General features: G+C 44.4%; 1 protein-coding gene across 3 annotated transcripts in view; it reads left to right on the forward strand.

The window, feature by feature from the left end:
- The window catches only part of USP7 (ubiquitin specific peptidase 7), a 216,274-nt gene that overhangs the window by 37,319 nt on the left and 158,576 nt on the right, over nt 1–20,379 (forward strand). For all 3 annotated transcript variants that reach the window (XM_029577287.1, XM_029577286.1, XM_029577288.1), the window contains exon 2: nt 9,576–9,674. In XM_029577287.1, the coding sequence (XP_029433147.1) occupies nt 9,576–9,674 (99 nt within the window). The remainder of the gene's footprint in view (nt 1–9,575; nt 9,675–20,379) is intronic.

The following is a 20,379-nucleotide window of genomic DNA, read 5'->3' on the forward strand; positions in this document are numbered from 1 at the left end:
GCACGACGCTCAAAACCCCCACTCTTCCTTTCCCCCAGGTAAGGAACAGAAATTCCTGGATGCCATTGGCTGGCATGTCTTCCAGGGATCAGTGCTCATCTCTCGGATCGCCTCTTACAAGCTGTATATGACCCAGTACAACAGGGTCTTATTCAAGCAGATACAGGACTTTGCAGAGTCCCTGCCTCAGCAATTCCAGGAACAGCTTCAAACCCTGGTACACAAGGGTTTTGAGGCAGGGAAGCATGAAATAAGATCCTCTTATGATATCTTCGACACCGCTTCCAGGGTGTCTGCAGCTGCTATTTCGGCAAGAAGATGGGCCTGGCTTAAGTCTTCCGACTTGCGCCCTGAGGTACAAGACACATTATCTGATCTGCCCTGCACAGGAGACAATCTGTTTGGCGAACAGATTCAGCAGACGTGGCGGAACTCATGGAGCATCATGAGACCCTTCGCCAGCTCTCTCTGATGCCCTCTGAGAATTCCTCCAAACAGCCATTCAGGAAGGATACTAAAAAGTCATTCTTTCGTCCAAAGAAATCCTATCCACCTCAGTCTAGAGGTCGTTCTACGAGGCCTTTCCAAAAGGCCCAGTCTCGTCAACCTCGGAAACAAAAGCCACAAGCAGCTCCTCAGCCGGGCCCTGCTTCCGGCTTTTGACTTCTGCATAAAGAGCAGCAGCCAGCTTCCACTGCCTCAGATACCAGTGGGAGGTCAATTGTTCCATTTCAACAACAGGTGGCACACAGTCACCTCAGACCAGTGGGTCCTTGCTATAATCTCTCAAGGTTATCACCTGAACTTTCTCTCCATCCCACCGGACTCCCCACCTCGGCTGATGTGGGGAACATCCGATTACTCACCACTCCTGGAACAGGAGGTTTCTCTCCTCCAGTCCAGAGCAATAGAACCAGTGCCCTACTCCCAACAAGGCCTAGGATTCTATTCCTGGTACTTTCTAATACCCCAAAAATCAGGCGACATTTGTCCAATTCTGGACCTACATGCCCTCAACAAGTACCTTTACTGAGAAAATTTCAAGATGGTAACCTTGGGTTTCTCTTCTCCAAAGGGGAGACTGGCTCTGCTCTCTAGACCTCCAGGACGCGTACACACACATTGCGATAACTCCATCTCATCGCAGATTTCTGAGATTTCTGGTAGGCCCCAAGCACTATTAGTACAGAGTGCTACTATTCAGCTTGGCATCTGCACCACGAGTCTTCACCAAGTGCCTCGTAGTAGTAGCAGCCTTCCTCAAGACTCAAGGTGTTCACATCTACTCCTGTCTAGACGATTGGTTGATCAGGGCTCCCACTCAGCAAGCTGCTCTGTCGTCCCTACATCTTACCTTACACACTCTGATTTCGCTAGGATTTCTAGTCAACTATGAGAAATCCTGCTTAGTCCCATCTCAAACTTTGTCCTTCATAGGGGGCAGACTTGGACACCTTTCAAGCAAAGGCATTTCTGCCTCGACAGTGAGATCTCACTCTCATTTCTCTCACACACCAGCTTCAGTCTCAGCACCGCTCGACTGCATGCCACTTCCTCGTTCTGCTGGGACACATGGCGTCCTCAGTACAGGTTACCCCAATGGCCCGCTTGGCCATGAGTCATGCAGTGGATTCTAAGGTCACAATGGACTCAGTCCGTCCAACCTCTATCAACCATTGTCCATATCACCGTCCCACTTCGTCAGTCTCTAGCCAGATCAATCTCCTCTAAGGCCTACCCTTCCAGGCTCCAGACCCTCAAATAATTCTCACCACCGATGCTTCCAACCTCTGCTGGGAAGCTCATGTCGCCAATTTGCAGGCACAAGGAACTTGGTCTCCAGAGGAAGCCAAACACCAGATCAATTTCCTGGAGCTGCTAGCAATCAGATATGCTCTCAGGGTGTTTCAGGATCACCTTTCCAACCAGGTCATCCTGATTCAGACGGACAACCAGGTGGCCATGTGGTACATCAACAAACAGGGAGGGACGGGCTCCTACCTACTGTCAGGAAGCTGCACAGATTTGGGTGGAAGTCCTTTCCCACTCGATGTACCTCAAGGTCACCTACTTGCCGGGAGTGGACAATGTGTTGGCGGACAAGCTGAGTCGCATCTTTTAGCCGCATGAGTGGTCTCTCAACCCCTCAGTAGCGGACTCAATATTCCAATGTTGGGGTTATCCTCACATAGACCTCTTTTGCGTCCACCTCAAAACCGCAAAGTAGAGAACTTTTGTGCTCTCGCTCGCAAACACTCACAGCCAAGAGACGCGTTCTCCCTCTCATGGGCAACCAGTCTCCTATATGCATTCCCTCCACTTCCACTCCTCTCGAAGACTCTCGTGAAGCTACGTCAGGACAAGGGATGCATGATCCTGATAGCACCTCACTGGCCTCTCCAAGTGTGGTTTCCAATATTTCAGGATCTCTCGATTCGCAGGCACATTCCCTTGGGAAAGGACCCGCTTCTGATCACTCAGAACGACGGGTGCCTATGGTACCCCAATCTTCGTCCCTGACGGCCTGGATGTTGAAAGGTTAATTCTTCAGCCACTTAACCTTCGGAGCCAGTTTCCCGTGTCCTCATTGCTTCACGGAAGCCTTCAACGAGAAAGTCTTACCTCGGCAAATGGAACAGGTTTAAGTCATGGTGTTCTTCTCAATCCCTTGATCCCTTTACCTGTTCCACCTTGAAGTTTCTAGACTATCTATGGCACTTGTCAGAGTCAGGTCTAAAAACTTCCTCCATCAGAATGCATGTCAGTGCGGTGGCCACCTTCCATAAAGGTGTCGGGGACGTTCCTATATCTGTACAACCCCGTTTTCTGAAAGGCTTGCTTCACCTCAAGCCTCCACTGTGTCCTCCGGCCCCTTCTTGGGGCCTTAATCTGGTTTTAGGTTGGCTCATGAAACCACCATTTGAGCCTCTCCAATCCTGTGATCTTCGCTTTCTCACATGGAAAGTGATTTTTCTTTTGGCAATAACATTTACTCGCAGAGTTAGTGAATTACAGGCCCTTGTTACCTATCCGGCTTACACTAAACTTCTGCAGGACCGGGCAGTACTCCGCACTCACCCTAAGTTCTTACCTAAGGTAGTATCGGAGTTTCACATTAATCAATCCATTATACTACCTACCTTCTTTCCCAGGCCCCACTCCAATCCAGGAGAACAGGCTCTGCATACCCTTGACTGCAAACGGGCTCTAGCTTTCTATCTAGACCGTACAGCTGCCCACAGGAAAAGCACTCAATTGTTTGTCTCTTTCCAGTCCATTAAATTGGAGCAGCCTGTGGGTAAGCAGACTCTCTCCTCCTGGTTAGTGGACTGCATATCCTTTTGCTATCAGCAAGCAGGCATTCCACTTCAAGACCGTGTTAAAGCACACTCTGTGAGGGCCATGGTGACTTCAGTAGCACACCTACGCTCGGTGCTGCTACCTGGAGTTCTTTCCATACCTTTACAACCCATTATTGCTTAGACAAGGCTGGAAGACAAGATTCCATCTTTGGCTAGTCTGTCTTGTGCAACCTTTTCGCAACTTGACGTACCAACACCCTTCCGCCTGCCCGTTAGGGTTCAGGATGCCCTCTACCAAATTTCACCCCAGTCCTTGTGCCTATTGCACCTCTTGGGTACATTTGGTGCATTTCTCTGACATCCCCAGCTCGGTACTCACCCATATGTGAGGACTACCATCCTGCTTGTCCTGTGAGAAAGCAAATGTTGCTTACCTGTAACAAGTGTTCTCACAGGACAGCAGAATGTTAGTCCTCACGAAACCTGCCCGCCTCCCCGCGGTATTGGGTTCGTTACGTTTTCTTATTTTATTTTTTGGCAGTTCCTGTAGCTTTAAACAAGACTGAAGGGAGAACCCTGCTGGCTGCAGGTTTAGTGCCATGCTGGGCATGCCCAGTAGGTGCCAGTCAAAGTTCTAGAAACTTTGACAAAAGTGTTCCGTGATTGGGATCCATCCTGTGATACCACCCATATGTGAGGACTAACATCCTGCTGTCCTGTGAGAATACCTGTTACAGGTAAGCAACATTTGCTGTATCTGTCTCTCGTGAAATAGGAAGTATCGTGGGGTACAAAACATTTACCACACCACCCGATAATACCTATGCAAAGCGCTATGTTACTGCACCATGTGGTAATTCAAAAATTACCCTTAACACACTCCTTTTTCTTATTGCGGGTGTTATCCATGCGTTATCGCATTTTGATGAATCCAGGGGTAAGTTTTGTATCTCCTTGAGACCTTGACTTGCCCAAGGTCTCAAGGAGCATCAGTGGGACTTGAACCTGGTATCTCCAGTTCATAGCCTGCTGCTCTAACCACAAGGCTACTCCTCCACTCTATATAAAATATCTTGGCATGGAATTGAAAAATATTGTTAGTTGGTCTGCTTTAATGAATTTTTCTGACTAGGAGAATGTTAGGAACATAGGTTTGTTTTTTAAGCAATGTATACTGCAAAGATCAATATTAGTTTCCTCGAGTCTAGACAGATGGATTCAGAATCAGTGGGTTTTTGCTCCCCTGTCAGCAGATGGAGATGGAGCAAGCTGATATCACAGTATATGTAGCTCTGTAGTGACCCTAGCCTGCCAGTATTCTCCATCTCCAGCAGATGGACATGCATCTCCCTATGGGGATTGATTTGAGCTTTTTGGAAGGAGAAATTCGAGAAAAAAAAGCCCCGCTCTCCTGCGATGATACTTAAAGGTCCCTCCCCCAGTTGAGAATTCCTGAGGTGATTTCCGTGACCCTCAGAAGTGTGCCTTGGTCCGGTAGCTGAGTTTCCCAGCATGGATTTAGCTGCTAGTTAAGCTGAAAGGCAGTGGGTTCAGGAGGCCGAGCAGTCTCTGTACTCAGCCAGTAAGCGCTGAGCTAGGTGATTTTTGGTTTTTTTTTGTTTGGTTTTTTAAAACGTTTTAATCTGAATCGGAGAGAGATGGGTTTCAGGACTTCCTCTGGTCTCCGTTCTCAGCTCGCCGTGGCTGTTCCTGCTCCCGTTTGGAGTTGGGGGAACTGGGCAGCCAGGCGAGTTGAGCGGCCCCCAGTGGGCTAGGCCCCACACTTAGGCTTTGTTCTTGCACACCGTGTGGTAGGCCACGGTGGACGATTTTGCGTGCTCTTGTGTGAGTGCTACTGCCCTCTATAGGGTGTTGGTGTGTGCAGTGCATTGGCTCTGTGCATGTGTTGTACGCTCTGTGTTTGGGCGTGCTTTTTACTCACACAAACTTTTTGTTTTACGCGCTTAACTTGGCGCGTAGGCTGTGCGTGCGCCTTGCCAAACTTTCTTCTTGGTGCTTATTGTTTGGGCGCATTTCATTTTTCAGTGAGAGCTGTTCAGACGCGAGCTTACTGCTGTGATGGCACCAGTAAGTAAGCAAGAAGCCTAAATGTCTTCCTATTTGTGTTGCTGGTTATATTAGGGCTTCTCAGCCTGACCTGGCTTCTAACCTGTGTCAGCTCTGCTCAGACGCTCAGGGAGAGTTGTCTTCCTCGGATTTTGTTAAGCCTGGCTCTTCCCATTCGGATGATGGGTTGGTCACGGCTTTGAGGTGGGGGGACACCAGATCTTGGTTCTCCCTTGATGGACTCTTCCGCTGGTGAGGGCAGTTCTGTGGGACCAGCTCCAGTTTCTTCTGGGCTTGGTCTGGACCTGTCTGCTTTTTCTTGGGTGGAATTTTTTCAAGTCTTACTAGCTTTTCTTCAGGTGCAGATCTCCGCTTCTCCCCGTACCCTCAGCTGGTGGCTCCTCCCTCTTCCAGTCTTGTGCTTAAGTGCTGAGGTTTGCCTCTTGTTCCCTGTGGGTGTTCCCGACAGGAATCTGGATGGCACTGATGAGGTTGATCCTGATTCTCTGGAAGATGGGGAAATTCCTCTAGGGCTGGAACCATATCGAACCATGTTGTGGTTCATTCTTAGGGATGAACTGCTGGCCTTGATTTCCCAGACCTTGAAACAGCTAGGTGTCCCTGGTTCGGATGCTGTGTTGGAGCCAAAGAAGAATCCCATTTTGGTTTCCTTACGTAAAGCCTCTTGTTTTTTTCCATGTGATGGATGCCATTCAGGAATTGATTGATCTGGAATGGGACCCCCAGAGGCAAATTTTGAAGAGGTTCGAACATTGGAAGGCCTGTACCCCTGGATCTGGCTGTGAGAGAGCATTTGCGTTTTCCCTATGTGGATGCTCTCGTATGTGCCATTTCTGAGCGGACTATCCCTGTAGAGGGAGGAACGGCCTTGAAGGATGTACATGCTAAATAGATTGAGGCTATTCTTAAGCATGCCTTTGAGACAGTGGCAGTGAATTTACAGATTGTGCCACTAGGGTGCAACAGGAGGCAATCTTCTCTGCTTCTCTCTCAGGAGGTTGAGTCTGGAGGGAATTCCAGAATTGTGGAAGCTGCTGCAGAAACAGGCTGTGATTTGTTTCGGATCTCGGTCAGAGTAGTGGCTTCAGTGATAGCTGCCAGGCATCAACTCTGGTTGTGAAATTGGTTGACTGACACAGCCTCCAAAGCTAATCTTACCAAGATGCCCTTTAAAGGCTCGCTCTTGTTTTGGAGCGAGTTGGAGAAACTAGCCAGTAAGTGGGATGAGTCTGGTTCCTCTGTTGCCAGATACAGCACCCCTTTCGTATGAGGGGGTTGTCTCCGAGGTTCCAGGTGTTTGCGTCCCTACATTGGGACGACCTTTTAGTGGACTCAGCCTTTTGGTAGGTCTCAGTCCTTTCGTCCCCCAACAGCCCAAGAGAGGAGTGGCTCTGGTGGTGGATCCTGCCGAGCTCTCCAGTGAAGGTTTGCCGATCCCCTTCTGGAACAGGAAATAGGGGAACACGTCTCTTATTGGAGGTGGGTCGAGATCACATCGGACCAGTGGGTTCTGGAGATGATACGTGAAGGGTATTCACTGGAATTTTGCAGTATTCCTCGGGATGTGTTCATGGTGTCCCCTTGCCACTCCCCGCAGAAGAAGCAGGCAGTGGAGTTCATGCTTCAAAGGCTCCTCAGACTGAGGCCTGTGGTTCCGGTGCCCACATCTCAAGAATGTATGGGGCCATATTCCATTTATTTTGTTGTGCCCAAGAAGGAGGGCTCCTTTTTGTCCCATCCTTGATTTCAAAAGGGTCAACCGTCACTTGCAGGTGACTCTTTTTTCGCATGAAAACCTTACACTGTGATAATGGTGGTGCAGCTGGGGGAATTTCTGACCTCCTTGGATTTGTTAGAGGCTTACTTTCATATTCCCATCTGATTGGAACACCAACGCTTTCTATGCTCTTTGTTGTTGGGGCACCATTAGCAGTTTCGGGCACTGCCTTTTGGTCTAGCCACTGTTCCCAGAACGTTTTCCAAGGTTATGGTGTTAGTAGTGGCGGCCTTAGAAGACTGGAGACAACAGACTAACCTCTGCCCATGACACTGTGACATGGTCCTCCTTACACACTTTTTCCAGGTTTTATTGTCTGGATGTGCAGGCTCAGGAGGATGCAGCCTTTGCACATGCGGTGTTGACTGGATGGCAGAGAGCCTCCTACCCTGTTGGGGAGTAGCTTTGGTAAAACCCACTGGTCTTGAGACCATCTGTCTACATGCTAGGAAAATGGAGAAATTACTTACTTGATAATTTCGTTTTCTTTAGTGTAGACAGATGGTCTCAGCTTCTCGTTCTTGGCTGTCTCATGAGTGTGTCAATAGTCCTCCTTGTGGGGCTCTGGGTCCCAAGGGATTACTGGTAAGTGTTCATCCAGTCCCTAGCTTGGGGTACCTAGAATCGTACGTGAGTTCAGTGTTTATGGTTGGTTGAGAACAGTTCTGGTTACCTGTTTTTAATCATTTTTTGCTGGTCTGTCTACAGTTGTTTTTAAAGAGAATACTGGCAGGCTGGGGTCACTGCAGGGCTATATATACTGTGATGGCAGCTTGCTCTGTCTCCATCTGCTGGCAGGAGAGCATAAACACACTGGTCCTGAGTCCATCTGTCTATACTAGGGAAAACAAAATTATTGGGTAAGTAATTTCTCCATTTTCTTTTTTATTATGGTTTCCTTACCATAACATACCCTGAGGAGTTAAAGTCACTAAAACCCCTTTATTTATTTTTTTATCACAGCTTTTCCATCTTTGAATGATTAACCATTCATTAAACTCTTGTAAGTGAAGATAGTCCCCTGCCACAACAGTTTAGTGTACGTCCTATATATGGTGGTTTATTTCATGTTTTATATTGCTTGTTCTATATTATGTATGTTACTATGTACCCTGCCTCGAGCTTTTGAAGGATGGATATAAGTGATTTTTAAATTTAAAAAAATATAGGAGGGAGTAGAAAATATTTAGACATGTTGGGAACCAGCCACAAACCTTTAGGGTCTAAATCATTTTTGTTTCTTTAATTTTGCTTTTTAAATCTTTTTTTTTTTTTTTTTTTGTATGCTTATTTTGCTTTTTATTTTTCTTACTTCTTCCAGGTTTTATTCTGCCTTCCTCCCCTTCTTTGAGTATCCCCCCTTCTTTTAACCTACACCCTTCCCTCTAGCTTAAGAACATAAAAGATGCCATACTGGGTCAGACTACAAGTTCAGCTAGCCCAGCATCCTGTCTCCGACAGTGGCTAGTCCAGGTCACAAGTACCCAGCAGGATCCCAAAGATTAGATCCAATCCTTCTTGTTCGTAACCTGGGATAAACAGTGGCTTTCCTAAGTTTACATGGTCTCTTCTTCTACAAACTTGTCCAAACCATTTTTAAACTCAGCTATGCTAATTGCTTTCATTCCTCAGCTGCTCTCCTCTCTCTTTGAGCTTCCTCTCACCCACATTCTACAGTAAATAATGTAGAGAGTTAATTGGTGCATATAAATCAATGGGAGATGAACCAAATTAAAATATATTTGAGCTTTGTCGACTTATTGCCAGTGAAACATCTACATTTTTTGCACAGCTTATAATTTATACAAATATTGAGCACATAGGCATGTTGATCTGCATCTTTTTGTATTTATTTATTTCTGGAAAATATCTATCGGTGTGTGTATAAAATAGTTTTTATCATATTAAAAAAAAAAAAAAATTTTACAGACCATCTTCTAGACAAAGCTATGGGCCATTTTGATTCTACGTATTTGACTTTTATGGACTTGAGTGTGCTAGGTCAAAATTCAGCACAAATCGTGTAATTGTCAAACTAACATCAACTCCCACATGCATGTTTCTAGAGCAAGCTTGGTAAATGTTCTATAGTAATACTGGTTTTGTAAATGTATTAGGCCATTGAGGGTTATAAAGTTTTCAGTTCCCTTCCTTAAGCACTTGAACTGTTTCTAAAACAGTATGAAAATTGACAAATGTATTATGGAATAGCACAGAGACCATCACTACATGAAGATCAGTTTCTGGATACTTGGAACGTAAAATTATATCCTGAATTGTGCTGCAAATGGCACTGTAAACTTTTATTTGTATTTTACCAAACCCTTGGTATTATAAACTGGTTTGCTAGCACCCATGGATAGTCATGTGTGTGTGTTTTTTTTGTTTTGTTTTGTTTTATTTTTAAGCCGATACAGATGATCCTCCGAGAATCACTCCAAATCCTGTCATCAATGGAAATGTAGCTATGGCTGATGGACATAACACAGAAGAAGACATGGAAGATGGTAAGTCATTAAGGACAGACTGAAATTTGTCACCACCTGAGAGTATTTGGAAGACTATGTAAGGTATCATAAGAGTATGTGTCATGCTGGGTCAGATCAAAGGCTCATTGAACATCTTGTTTCCAATAATCACCAGTCTGGGTCACTCCAAAGTACCTGGCACGTCCTAATAGGAAAGTCCAATTCCATTTGCTCATTCACAGAAGTAAGAGGTGGAGAGAGAGAGACAGTTTATCTGGCTAATAATTTAATGGACCTGTCTGTCAGATTTTTTCCAAACCATTTTTATTTAAACTCATCTATACTACTAGCCCTGCCTATGTTCACTGGCAATACATTCTTTAGTTTAATTATGCATTAACCAAACAAATGTTTTTAGTTTTAAACCTGTTACTAGTTTCATGATATGTCCCCTATTCCTACTATTAACCCTGTGGACAAGCAGGAACCAAAATAGCCACACAAGTGGTGATATTCAACAGCGCCGTGATAGAATGTGCTCTCTCAGATCTCAATGATCAGAAAAAAATCTTTTCTAAACATGTACGGGTGTTCTTGCAATGCTGCTGCCACTGTGCAGGTTTCTTCAGTCTATTTCATCTGCTTAGTGTATGGTCGGAATTTTAGCACTATTGCTGTCATTGCGATTTTTTAATCTGTATTAGCAATTTACTTTCCTCGTATGTCATCAAATTTCCATCTGTTTAGACACATTCATTTCAAGTCTCCAAAACAAAAGGTTTATTTGCCTTTTCTGTCACTATGTCAGAGAAATTGCCTTCATGACTTATGACAAGTACTTTGACCCAAAGCATAATTGCAAGCCATGTGGCAAGAAATCTCTCAAGTCTGCCATGCCCTTTTAGGACATGACATTAAAGTATCCGCTGTTCCCCTCATAAAAGGGAGAATCTTCATCAAAAAGAAGTAGTAGAGAGAAAAGCTCCCTTTTGCATCACACTACACAGAAAAATTCACCTAATGCACCAATCACCAAAAACACTGCGCTGAAAAGTTGTCAGCTATATTTTTACTCTTGTGAAAATAAGGCAGCAGCTGTGACTACTAAATATTTGACCCCCGAGGAGGCAGCACAAACAGCTTCCAAACTGGCCGTATTGGGCAATGAGAGCAGAAGCACTTCTATTTTGAATTGGTGATAACTTTGTTAATAGCCAACAGTTTGTTTTTTTTGAATTATAACATTGACCAGCTATTTTATGCTATATATGGATTATTTTTATACTTATGCTTTTTTGGTAAATTTGAGTTTTTTCATGTGGGATATTAATTTAAAGGTAAATCAGCAAATGATCTAAATATCAGTACTACTGTCTGACATCTGCTTGAAGCCCATTGAGGACAAGAGGCAGCAGATTATTTCAGTACAGCATATTACAATTCCGGTACTGATTCTATTAATAAATTTAATATATTCCTTTGTATATTTAAAACCCCCCCCCCCCCCCCGGACTTCACTGATGACAGCGCTGGACTGTTAAACAGCGCCGGAACACCAGGCGTTGTGCGCCAAAGGGGAACTCCCCCTTTGTGCACCCCTTCGTGCAATCCATAGTGCTAGTTCTAGTTAATATCTTTGTAATCGGTGGTCTCTCGTGTGTTTAATATGCATCCTGATATACTTTTTGCTCAATTGTTAAATGTATTGCAAGTTGAACCTTGTAAACAGTTGTTATGGCTTTACCGAATGACGGTATATAAAACTCAACAAATAAGTAAATGAGCACAGTGGCATCTCAGATATGGTTAGCTCCAGTATTCTCAACCAGTGCAATGCAAGATGCATATCGCCAAGCTTCTAATTCATTTCTTGCAATAGTGGAGTCAGTTTTGAACCTACTTTACAGTCAAACCTTCCATAGTCTACAAATATAGCAGATTCTAACCAGCTGTCTCAATCTCCACATCAATCTCTTGGAGCTAAGAGCCATTTTGAAAGCACTGTTAAAGGAATCTGGTCAAATCCAGACAGATAAATAATATTCTGCATAAACAAACGAACATGTTCTTCAAAACTATGCAAAGAAGCTGGCAAAATATGGAAATTCACAATATTAAGAAAAATAGAATTATCTGCCACTTCCAAGGAAAGACAATATTTTAATGGATTTCTTGATTCATCATCTTCAAACTTCATGAATGGTCTCTTCATCCCAACACAGTTGAGTACCTTTTTCACTGCTGGGGACCTCCTGCACATAGATGTTTTTGCATCTCCATGCAGCCACAAAGCTACCTTTTTTTTTATTGCTTCAGGAGACCAGCGCATGATTCTCCAGCACAGAATGAATTCATCATTCCATGGAACAAAGCCTTTAATGTATATACTTCCTCCAGCTCCTCTCATACCGAAAACAGTACTAAAGAGAAGACAAAAAGAGAAGACAAAAAGAACACAAATTCTCATAGCTCCTTTCTAGCCTTGACAAATCTGGTTTCCTTGGTTGCAAAGACTTGCGGTGGCCCCGCCTATTTTTTCCTTCAGATATTTCCAAATCTTCTGACAGTATAATGGCTGTCTTCAGCCCCAACCTTTAGCATTCACAATCTGGATATTGACAACAGAATAGTTTTGGCCATACCTTTTCCTACTGAAGTAAAGCATGTTATCTTGGCAGTGAAAAAACACATTCTTTTCTTATTTAAAATGTGCTTGGTAGATTTTCCTTCTGGAGTACCTCTCATAATGATGACCCTTTCAGCTGTCTTAACTTCCCAGATATGCCAGTATCTTCATCTTTCCCATTCTGGATTAAAATCAACCTCTTAAGTTCAATTGTTTATAGCTACATATCAGCATTTACAAGGTTTGTCCATATTGCCTCATCCTGTAGTATCAAAATTTATCAAAGGCCTATATTGTTACCTCTGATCAAAGTACCTCCTACTCAATAGGACTTTAAATGTGGTTGTTTCTCAACTAATGAGAACTCCTTTGAACCTTTAGTGATTTATAGATGTGAAATCTCTAACTTGTAAACTTTTTCTCATAGCGGTAACATCAGCATGAAGAGTGAATGAACGTCGAGCCTTAGTGGCTTATATACCCTATATACAAACTTAGTGGTGTCTAAATTCCATTTAAATCAATCCATTGTGCTTCCAACTTTTTTCCCAAAACCTCATTCTGCCTGAGCTGAGCAGTTACCCTAGACTGCAGAAAAAAGTGTTTTTATTTGGACAGAACAAAACCCTTCAGGAAATCCCTGCAGTTATTTTTATGATATGACATAATAAAATTAGGCCTCTTAGCCAAGAAGCAAACATTATCGAACTGGCTACCCCAATGTATTTCTTTCTGCTTTTCTAGTATTAGATATCTTACACAGAAGTTGAAAGCTCACCAGATTTGACCTACTACAACTTCAGTAATATTTCTTCATTCAGCTTAAATTCAGGAAACATGCAAAGCAGCCACTTTGTCATCCATTCATATTTTTACCAAGCATTACTGCCTAGATGATTCTCACAAGTATAGTAATTTGGGTCAAGCAGTACTCTAAAATTTATTCAAATAACAGCTTCAACTGTCTCCAGCCTCTTATTTGGGTTGTGTGAGCTTTTTATCCACAAATAGTTTTTTTTAATCTAGGCAGTACTCAGGTTGGGAGTTCGCCACTTGTGTGCTGGTTTTTGTTCCTGCTTGTACATAAAGCGAAATTGCTTACCTGTATTTATTTGTTTAAAAAGCAGGTGTTCTCCTTGAACAGCAAAATAAATCGGCCACACAATCCCGCCCATTCAGTGAAGCTCAGCTTATGAAATAACTGAGAGAACTGAAGCAGGAGCGGCAACATGGAAACACCCACAAATGCTCAGATTTTATTTTTGCTATTTTTAGCTCTGAGAGAGCACATTCCATCATGGTGCCATCAGATGACATCACCAGTGTGTGTAGCTGATTTGTTCTGCTGTCCACGGAGAACCCCAATTACAGGTAAGCAACTTTGCTTTCCAGGCCACATATAATCATATAAAATTCTGTCATATCCCTTCTATCCATTCGCCAGTTTGAAAAGCCTTAACTTATTTTAACCTTTCTTCATAAGATTGCATTCCATACTTAAAACAATTGTATTGCCCTTCTCGGTACTTTTTCTAGTTCTGATGTATCTCTTTTGAAATGTGACCAGATCTATGCACAATACTCAAGATGTGGTTGCACCATGCACCAATGCGGAGACATTATATTCCCAGTTTTTGTTTTATGATCTTTCTGAATAATTCCTAACAATCTATTTGCTTTGTGATTACTGCTGCACACTGAGCTGATCATTTCAATATGGTTAACAATGATTGCAAGTGACAGGGGTCTTGAGAGTTATCTCTAACATTTTTATCTCTTAGCAGAGGAGTTACATTGTATGTGCATCAAACAGCAATTCACCAAAGACACAAGTGGGTCACGTGACTGCACATTCTGCCAAACAGAATTCTGTTCTAAAATTTTCTGGAAAGACCCGAAGGCCTTTATTGTGCATGCATAGGAGTTCCAGCATTGCCCTGGCCCTGCTGCACCCCTTAATTTCTTTGTCCATTGGAGACATTGGATTTGTGAACTTACCAGCCTTGCTACTTTGTGCCCTCGTCTAGCCCTCTCCCCCACAGCCTGCCCCAAAATATTTTGATAGTTATTTAGGTTTTCTTTAATTGTGCTTCAACCTGCTAGCTGGCATGAGGAATATTCGTTTTTCCATGTTGCAGGCTTTTATTAGACTATACTGGCCATTTCTTTCCAGGTTTCTTCAGTCTAAATTGAGTATTTCTTCTGATTTTGCTGTGTCCTTGTTTTCTTGCCGTGACTGAAAAGCAGATTAATGGCTTCAAGTTCTTCAAGGGCCTTACAGAACTGATTCTGAAGACTCTTTGAATAGAGCAGCGTACTGCACAGAGTGCTAGTGCTGAGGCTTTTCCCAAAGGAGCCTTTGGCCTTTTTTTCTTGATCATCTCAATCCAAGGATAGACCAAGGAGCTGAAACATCATGTGTCCCTCCCACCCTCTTTGTGTTGTGACAAGGGCTCTGAAAGGGCATAGAGCCTGAAGAGAGCCAGCATCTAGCCGAGTTTCCGAGGCATTGGTACACATCTGAAAGCATGGAGTTCCAGCAGTCTCCACATAGCCCAAAATGGCCACATTTGAAGTTGCTCAGCCTCCCATGCGAGGGCTTCATTGTATCAGTCTCCAGAGATCCCCTATGAGCTTTCAGTACTCATCTCCAAAAAGCTGTAGAGGATGTCTGTTCCCTTACTAGGCCACTCCTGGAACTTTAAATCTAGGAAATTGAATTGACCTGAAGGATAGAGAAGGCATTTGCTCAGTGCGTCAAATTCAAGTATCATGGAGTTAAATGCCTCTCATTTTATTTATATATCCCCATTCTGTGGTACAATCACTGCAGTTCATAGGAGTTAACATTCATAATTAAGAGACACAGCTATATATGAACACAAAATGACCAGTGCATCATCCGCCTCTGAGTCTTTCCATGCTGACAGGTTTGTCGCTCTGAACCTGTTCCAGAACCGAGAGGGTTTGGAGAGGGAAGTCTCTTCTGCTCTTTAATGGTGGTTAGGCCACAGTGCCCCAGGAGATGACATTTTAGGCCAGGGAGTTCCTCTCTGATTTATGTTCAGTACATCCTCTGAATCTGTCTGAAGAATCCTTTTGGTTAGAGTTCCAGTCCAAAGAAGAAAGCCGTCTCTGCCACAAACAGGGGACAGATCTTCCTGAAGGGTCGGTCCTTCCACTTTTTTTGTTCAGAAGGTGGCTATGACCATTCCTTCTTAGGTTCAGGGTTTGCCTAGGGCACTGCTTCTTGACTGCCTTGGATACCTTCAGAGTTGATGGTAGTACCTGCCCACCACCTTATGGAAGATGATAGAAATCTCACATGCTGTACTTTTCTTAGTAAGAAGATAGACACCATGTCCAGGCAGCTGAAGGTTTCTACACATCCTAGCTGTCCAAACCAGAGTGGTAATTGAATCTGCATTGAAAGGGCCAGGAAATCTGAAACGGGGAATCCCATCCCAGGAGGACTTAGGAACCAAAGTCCTGAATTTTTTTGAGAAGAAACATTACCAGAATGCTGTTCTCCATTCCCACTTAGTGCATCATACAGATCTGGTAGGACACTATGGGCACATCTTGGAAGGGGCCCAACTTGGATTCTCTAAGAAATAGCTGGAATTCCTCATCCTATGGGGAATGTTAAGGTGTGCATAGTCAAAATCCCCATGATCCTGGAATTTCTGCAGGACGACTTGAAGGGGTTGTCTCTCAACTCTCTTAAGGTTCAGGTGGCCACGCTGGCCTGCTTCAGAGCCAAAGTGGACTGCATCAGTCTATCAACCCATCCAGATGATTCCCGCTTCCTGAGAGGGGTCAAACAAATCCAACCACCATTAAAGTGGCCGGTGCCCCTATGGATTCTCAATCTAGTACTAGACTTCCTAGCGGGAACTTCCTTCCTGACCTTGAAGACTGCATTCCTAGTGGCATTATGTTCAGCCCGTCGCATCTCCGAGCTTCAAGCGCTATCCTGTCGGGAACCGTTCCTCAAGTTCACACCGGGAACCATATAGTTACGCACTGTCCCCTCCTTTCTACCGAAAGTGGTTTCTCAATTTCATCTAAACCAAACCATCTCGCTACCATCTCCAGACGAACGAAAGGACTCGAAGACTCACGCCGCCTTCGCCATCTAAACGTCAGCAGATTCCTAGTCCAATAGCTGGAAAGATCGGAATCTGTGCGAAAGACGGACCACCTATTCGTCCTTCACAGCGGGAAGAAACAGGGGGAAGCAGCCTTGCGGGCAACCATAGCCCGCTGGATCAAAGTAATCAAGGAGGCCTCCGTAGTGGCAGGGAAGCCCCCACCTCTGCAAGTCAAGGCCCATTCTACAAGGGCCCAGGCAGTGTCCTGGGAAGAAACCAAGATGCTCTAGTCTGCCGAGATCTGTCGGGCGGCGACGTGGTCCTCCATACACACATTCTCCAGGTTCTACCACCTGGATATCCAGGCCTGGGAGGACACGACCTTTGCAAGGCAGTACTAAGAGGGCCACGGGCAGCCTCCCCCCCCCCCCCCCCCCCCCCTGGTTCGGGAGTAGCTTTTGTACATCCCATTGGTCCTGAGTCCATCTGGCTACACGCTAAGAAATGGAGAAATTACTTACCTGATGATTTTGTTTCCCTTAGTGTAGACAGATGGACTTAGCACCCTGCCCACAGCTGCCCTGGAATCCGGGAACCTTGGGTGACAAACCCCGAGAAAAAGACAAGCACGGGTAAGTCAGGTATTACCCCTAGTTCAAGACACCCATTGTTGCTGGGTGTCTGCATTATCCGGTTGAGTGCACTGGCGGTCTCCAATTTGGAAATCAGTTGAACCAGTCCTAGTTCATCAAGTTATTAAAGCACACATATATCCACAGTTGCTTTTCAAGGAGAATACTGAAGAGCTGAGCTTCCTGCACAGGTATATGTAGGCTGACGTCAGCTTTGAAATCTGACTCAGTCTCCCATCTGCTATCAGGAGTACACTATACCATTGATCCTGAGTCCATCTGTCTACACTAAGGAAAACAAAATTATCAGGTAAGTAATTTCTCCATTTGTACTGCTAGACTCCTGTGAGCTGAAATATCTGACCTGGAAGGTCTTAATTTTGATCAAGTGATTTATCCATCTTAAGCAGTTTTTTCTGGTTCTGCACATGCACCCCAAATTCCTGCCTATAGATAGTGTTAGATTTCCACCTTAATCATCCTTCCAGTATTTTTCCCTAAGCCACATGTCCACAAAAGGTGAACAAGCCCTGCTCGGTCTGGATTCCTAAAAAGCTTTAGTCTTCTATCTGAAGTGGAATGAAACCTTTTGAAAGTTTACTCAGCTTTTGTTTTGTTTGATCCCAACATCTGGGATTTCCATGGTCAAATGCACACTGTTTAACTGAATAACAGATTTCATCTTTTTCTTTATACTTAAGTAGGTGTCACTCTCCTTAGGCATGTCAAGGCTCATAGTGTCAAGAGCCATGGCAACATCGATGGCGTACTTGAGATCAGTCTCCATTGAAAAGATCTGCAAAGCTGCATTATGGAGTTCTGTCCACACACTTGTGTCTCATTACTGTTTTGAGTAGAGTCCCAACGTGCAGTAAGTTTGGTCAGGCTCTTAAAAGGCTTAGTTGGGATTTAGAAATCCATCTCCATCCCCCTTAGGACCCATTTTGTACTTGTGCCTAAAAAAGTAAGAACGAAGAATTTCAGAATGGCCTGTTGCTAACAAATACATGCTATTTGCTGGCATTGTTATATTTCCTCCTTTTCTTCATGAGGCAACCTGTAGCTAGGGATTCCTATGCATGAGGACTTCTATATGTTATTAATCTACAGAGAAAACAAAAGTTGCTCAACAGGTGGTGTTAGAGAAGAACAATATATACAGTCCTCACAATTCCATCTGCCTCCCCTTGAGTTTGGCTTCTATGGTTTCTATAACTTTGTTGAATCGAGGAGACTCACATGTTTGCTGCTGACACAGTAACTTCTGCATGTGCTCAATAGAGCAATTTCAAGTGTAAAGCCTGGGCTTCATCAGCTGATGTGACCCATATGTGATGACTATGTATCTTGCTGTCCTTGAAGAACATATTACAGGTAAGCAATTTTGCTTTATCAGAATCGAGGGGAAACTATCAGGGCTACAAGCAGCGTTCATACATGGCCTTTCTAGAAAGCTCTAGAACAGATGTCTATTCACTGCTGGACACAATTGTATGACCCATTTACATTTATTTTTATGACTGGTTATTTCTCAGACAGATTTGAGATTTACAGATAAGGATCCTTGCCCTGATAAATCTTCTAATACATTTCTTGGTCTTTGGATAAATGAAGGACTAGGTTTCCTGTGTCTTCCAGTGTGGTAGTATTCTTAATCAGTCTGTTCATTCAGTCTGAAAAAAAATAATTTGAGTGATGTAAAACATTGATTTCGCCAATCATCACTCTTTCAGTTCAGTCCTTCAATACAGAAAATGTTTAAACAGCAATCTCCATATACAGATTTAATTTATTTTATTTCTAAATTGTCTTGTTTGTAGCTTTTTCTCTGTTACTTGGTTTGATTTTAGTCTAATATAATAAAATGAATATATGATTGAATATCCCCCTGACTTTTCACTCTCCTGCATGAGAGAACCTTCATATTCACTAGACTTAGTTTTTGGGTACTTGCCAGGTTCTTATGGCCTGGATTGGCCACTGTTGGAAACAGGATGCTGGGCTTGATGGACCCTTGGTCTGACCCAGTATGGCATTTTCTTATGTTCTTATGTTCTTCCAGAGAATTTATCTTAAGAGGAATGACAAAATACAGAGGTTATTACTTCTCCAGAAATAGCTAGCATGAATAAAAACCTTGTTCATATATTTTAGAAGAATTGTCCTGAATACTCGTGAATTAATGTCTAATATGTTCCTGAGTGAGTTTTAGTACTAGAGGTTGGACAGAGAAAAACAAAGCAATTCATTTATCTGGTAGTTGTCTTTCTGCTGTGTTGCATTTTAGCACAAGACAGGACAATGGAAGTTCTGCAGCAGGGCATTGCTCTTGATCATCTAAGATCCATTGGGGCGGATTTTCAGAGCCCTGCTCGCCTAAATCCGCCCAAAACCGGACGGATTTAGGCGAGCAGGGCCCTGCGCGCCGGTGAGCCTATTTTACATAGGCCTACCGGCGCGCGCAGAGCCCCGGGACTCGCGTAAGTCCCGGGGTTCTCCGAGGGGGGCGGGCCCGGTCGTCGCAGCGTTTCAGGGGCGTGTCGGCAGCGTTTTGGGGGCGGGTACGGGGGCGTGGCTACGGCCCGGGGCGGTCCGGGGGCGTGGCCGCGCCCTCCGTACCCGCCCCCAGGTCGCGGCCCGGCGCGCGGGGATTTACGCCTCCCTCTGGGAGGCGTAAATCCCCCGACAAAGGTAAGGGGGGGGGGGGTTTAGACAGGGCCGGGCGGGTGGGTTAGGTAGGGGAAGGTGAGGGGAGGGCAAAGGAAAGTTCCCTCCGAGGCCGCTCCGAAATCGGAGCGGCCTTGGAGGGAACGGGGGTAGGCTGCGCGGCTCGGCGCGCGCCGGCTATACAAAATTCATAGCCTTGCGCGCGCCGATCCAGGTTTTTAGCAGATACGCGCGGCTCCGCGCGTATCTACTAAAATCCAGCGTACTTTTGTTTGCGCCTGGAGCGCAAACAAAAGTAGGCTATTCGCGCTCCTTTTAAAATCCGCCCCAATATGAATTCAGTTTGTGGGAATTTTTTTTTTTAAGTTTTCCAAGGCTTGAAACTGATCATTTCAGAACAGCTTATCATACATAGAAATGACGGCAGAAGAAGACCAAACGGTCCATCCAGCCTGCCCAGCAAGGCCCCACCTTTTTTTTTTCTCCCCCATACTTATCTGTTTCTCTTGACCCTTGTAAGTGACTTTTTGTTCTATTTCCCTTCCACCCCGCAATCCCTTCCCCCCCCGATATCAATCTATTTCCCTTCAAATTGGTTATCTAGTGCCTTCGGTTTAGTTCATCCATTTTGAAGGTTCCAGAAAGGCATGTGGCCTTGTTTCAGACTATTGGTTCTCTTCTTTGAAGTTAGATGATTTATTAGATATATTTTATAGTCCCAAAGA

Source organism: Rhinatrema bivittatum, chromosome 14 (genome assembly GCF_901001135.1).
Source record: "Rhinatrema bivittatum chromosome 14, aRhiBiv1.1, whole genome shotgun sequence".
NCBI classification, from domain to species: domain Eukaryota; kingdom Metazoa; phylum Chordata; class Amphibia; order Gymnophiona; family Rhinatrematidae; genus Rhinatrema; species Rhinatrema bivittatum.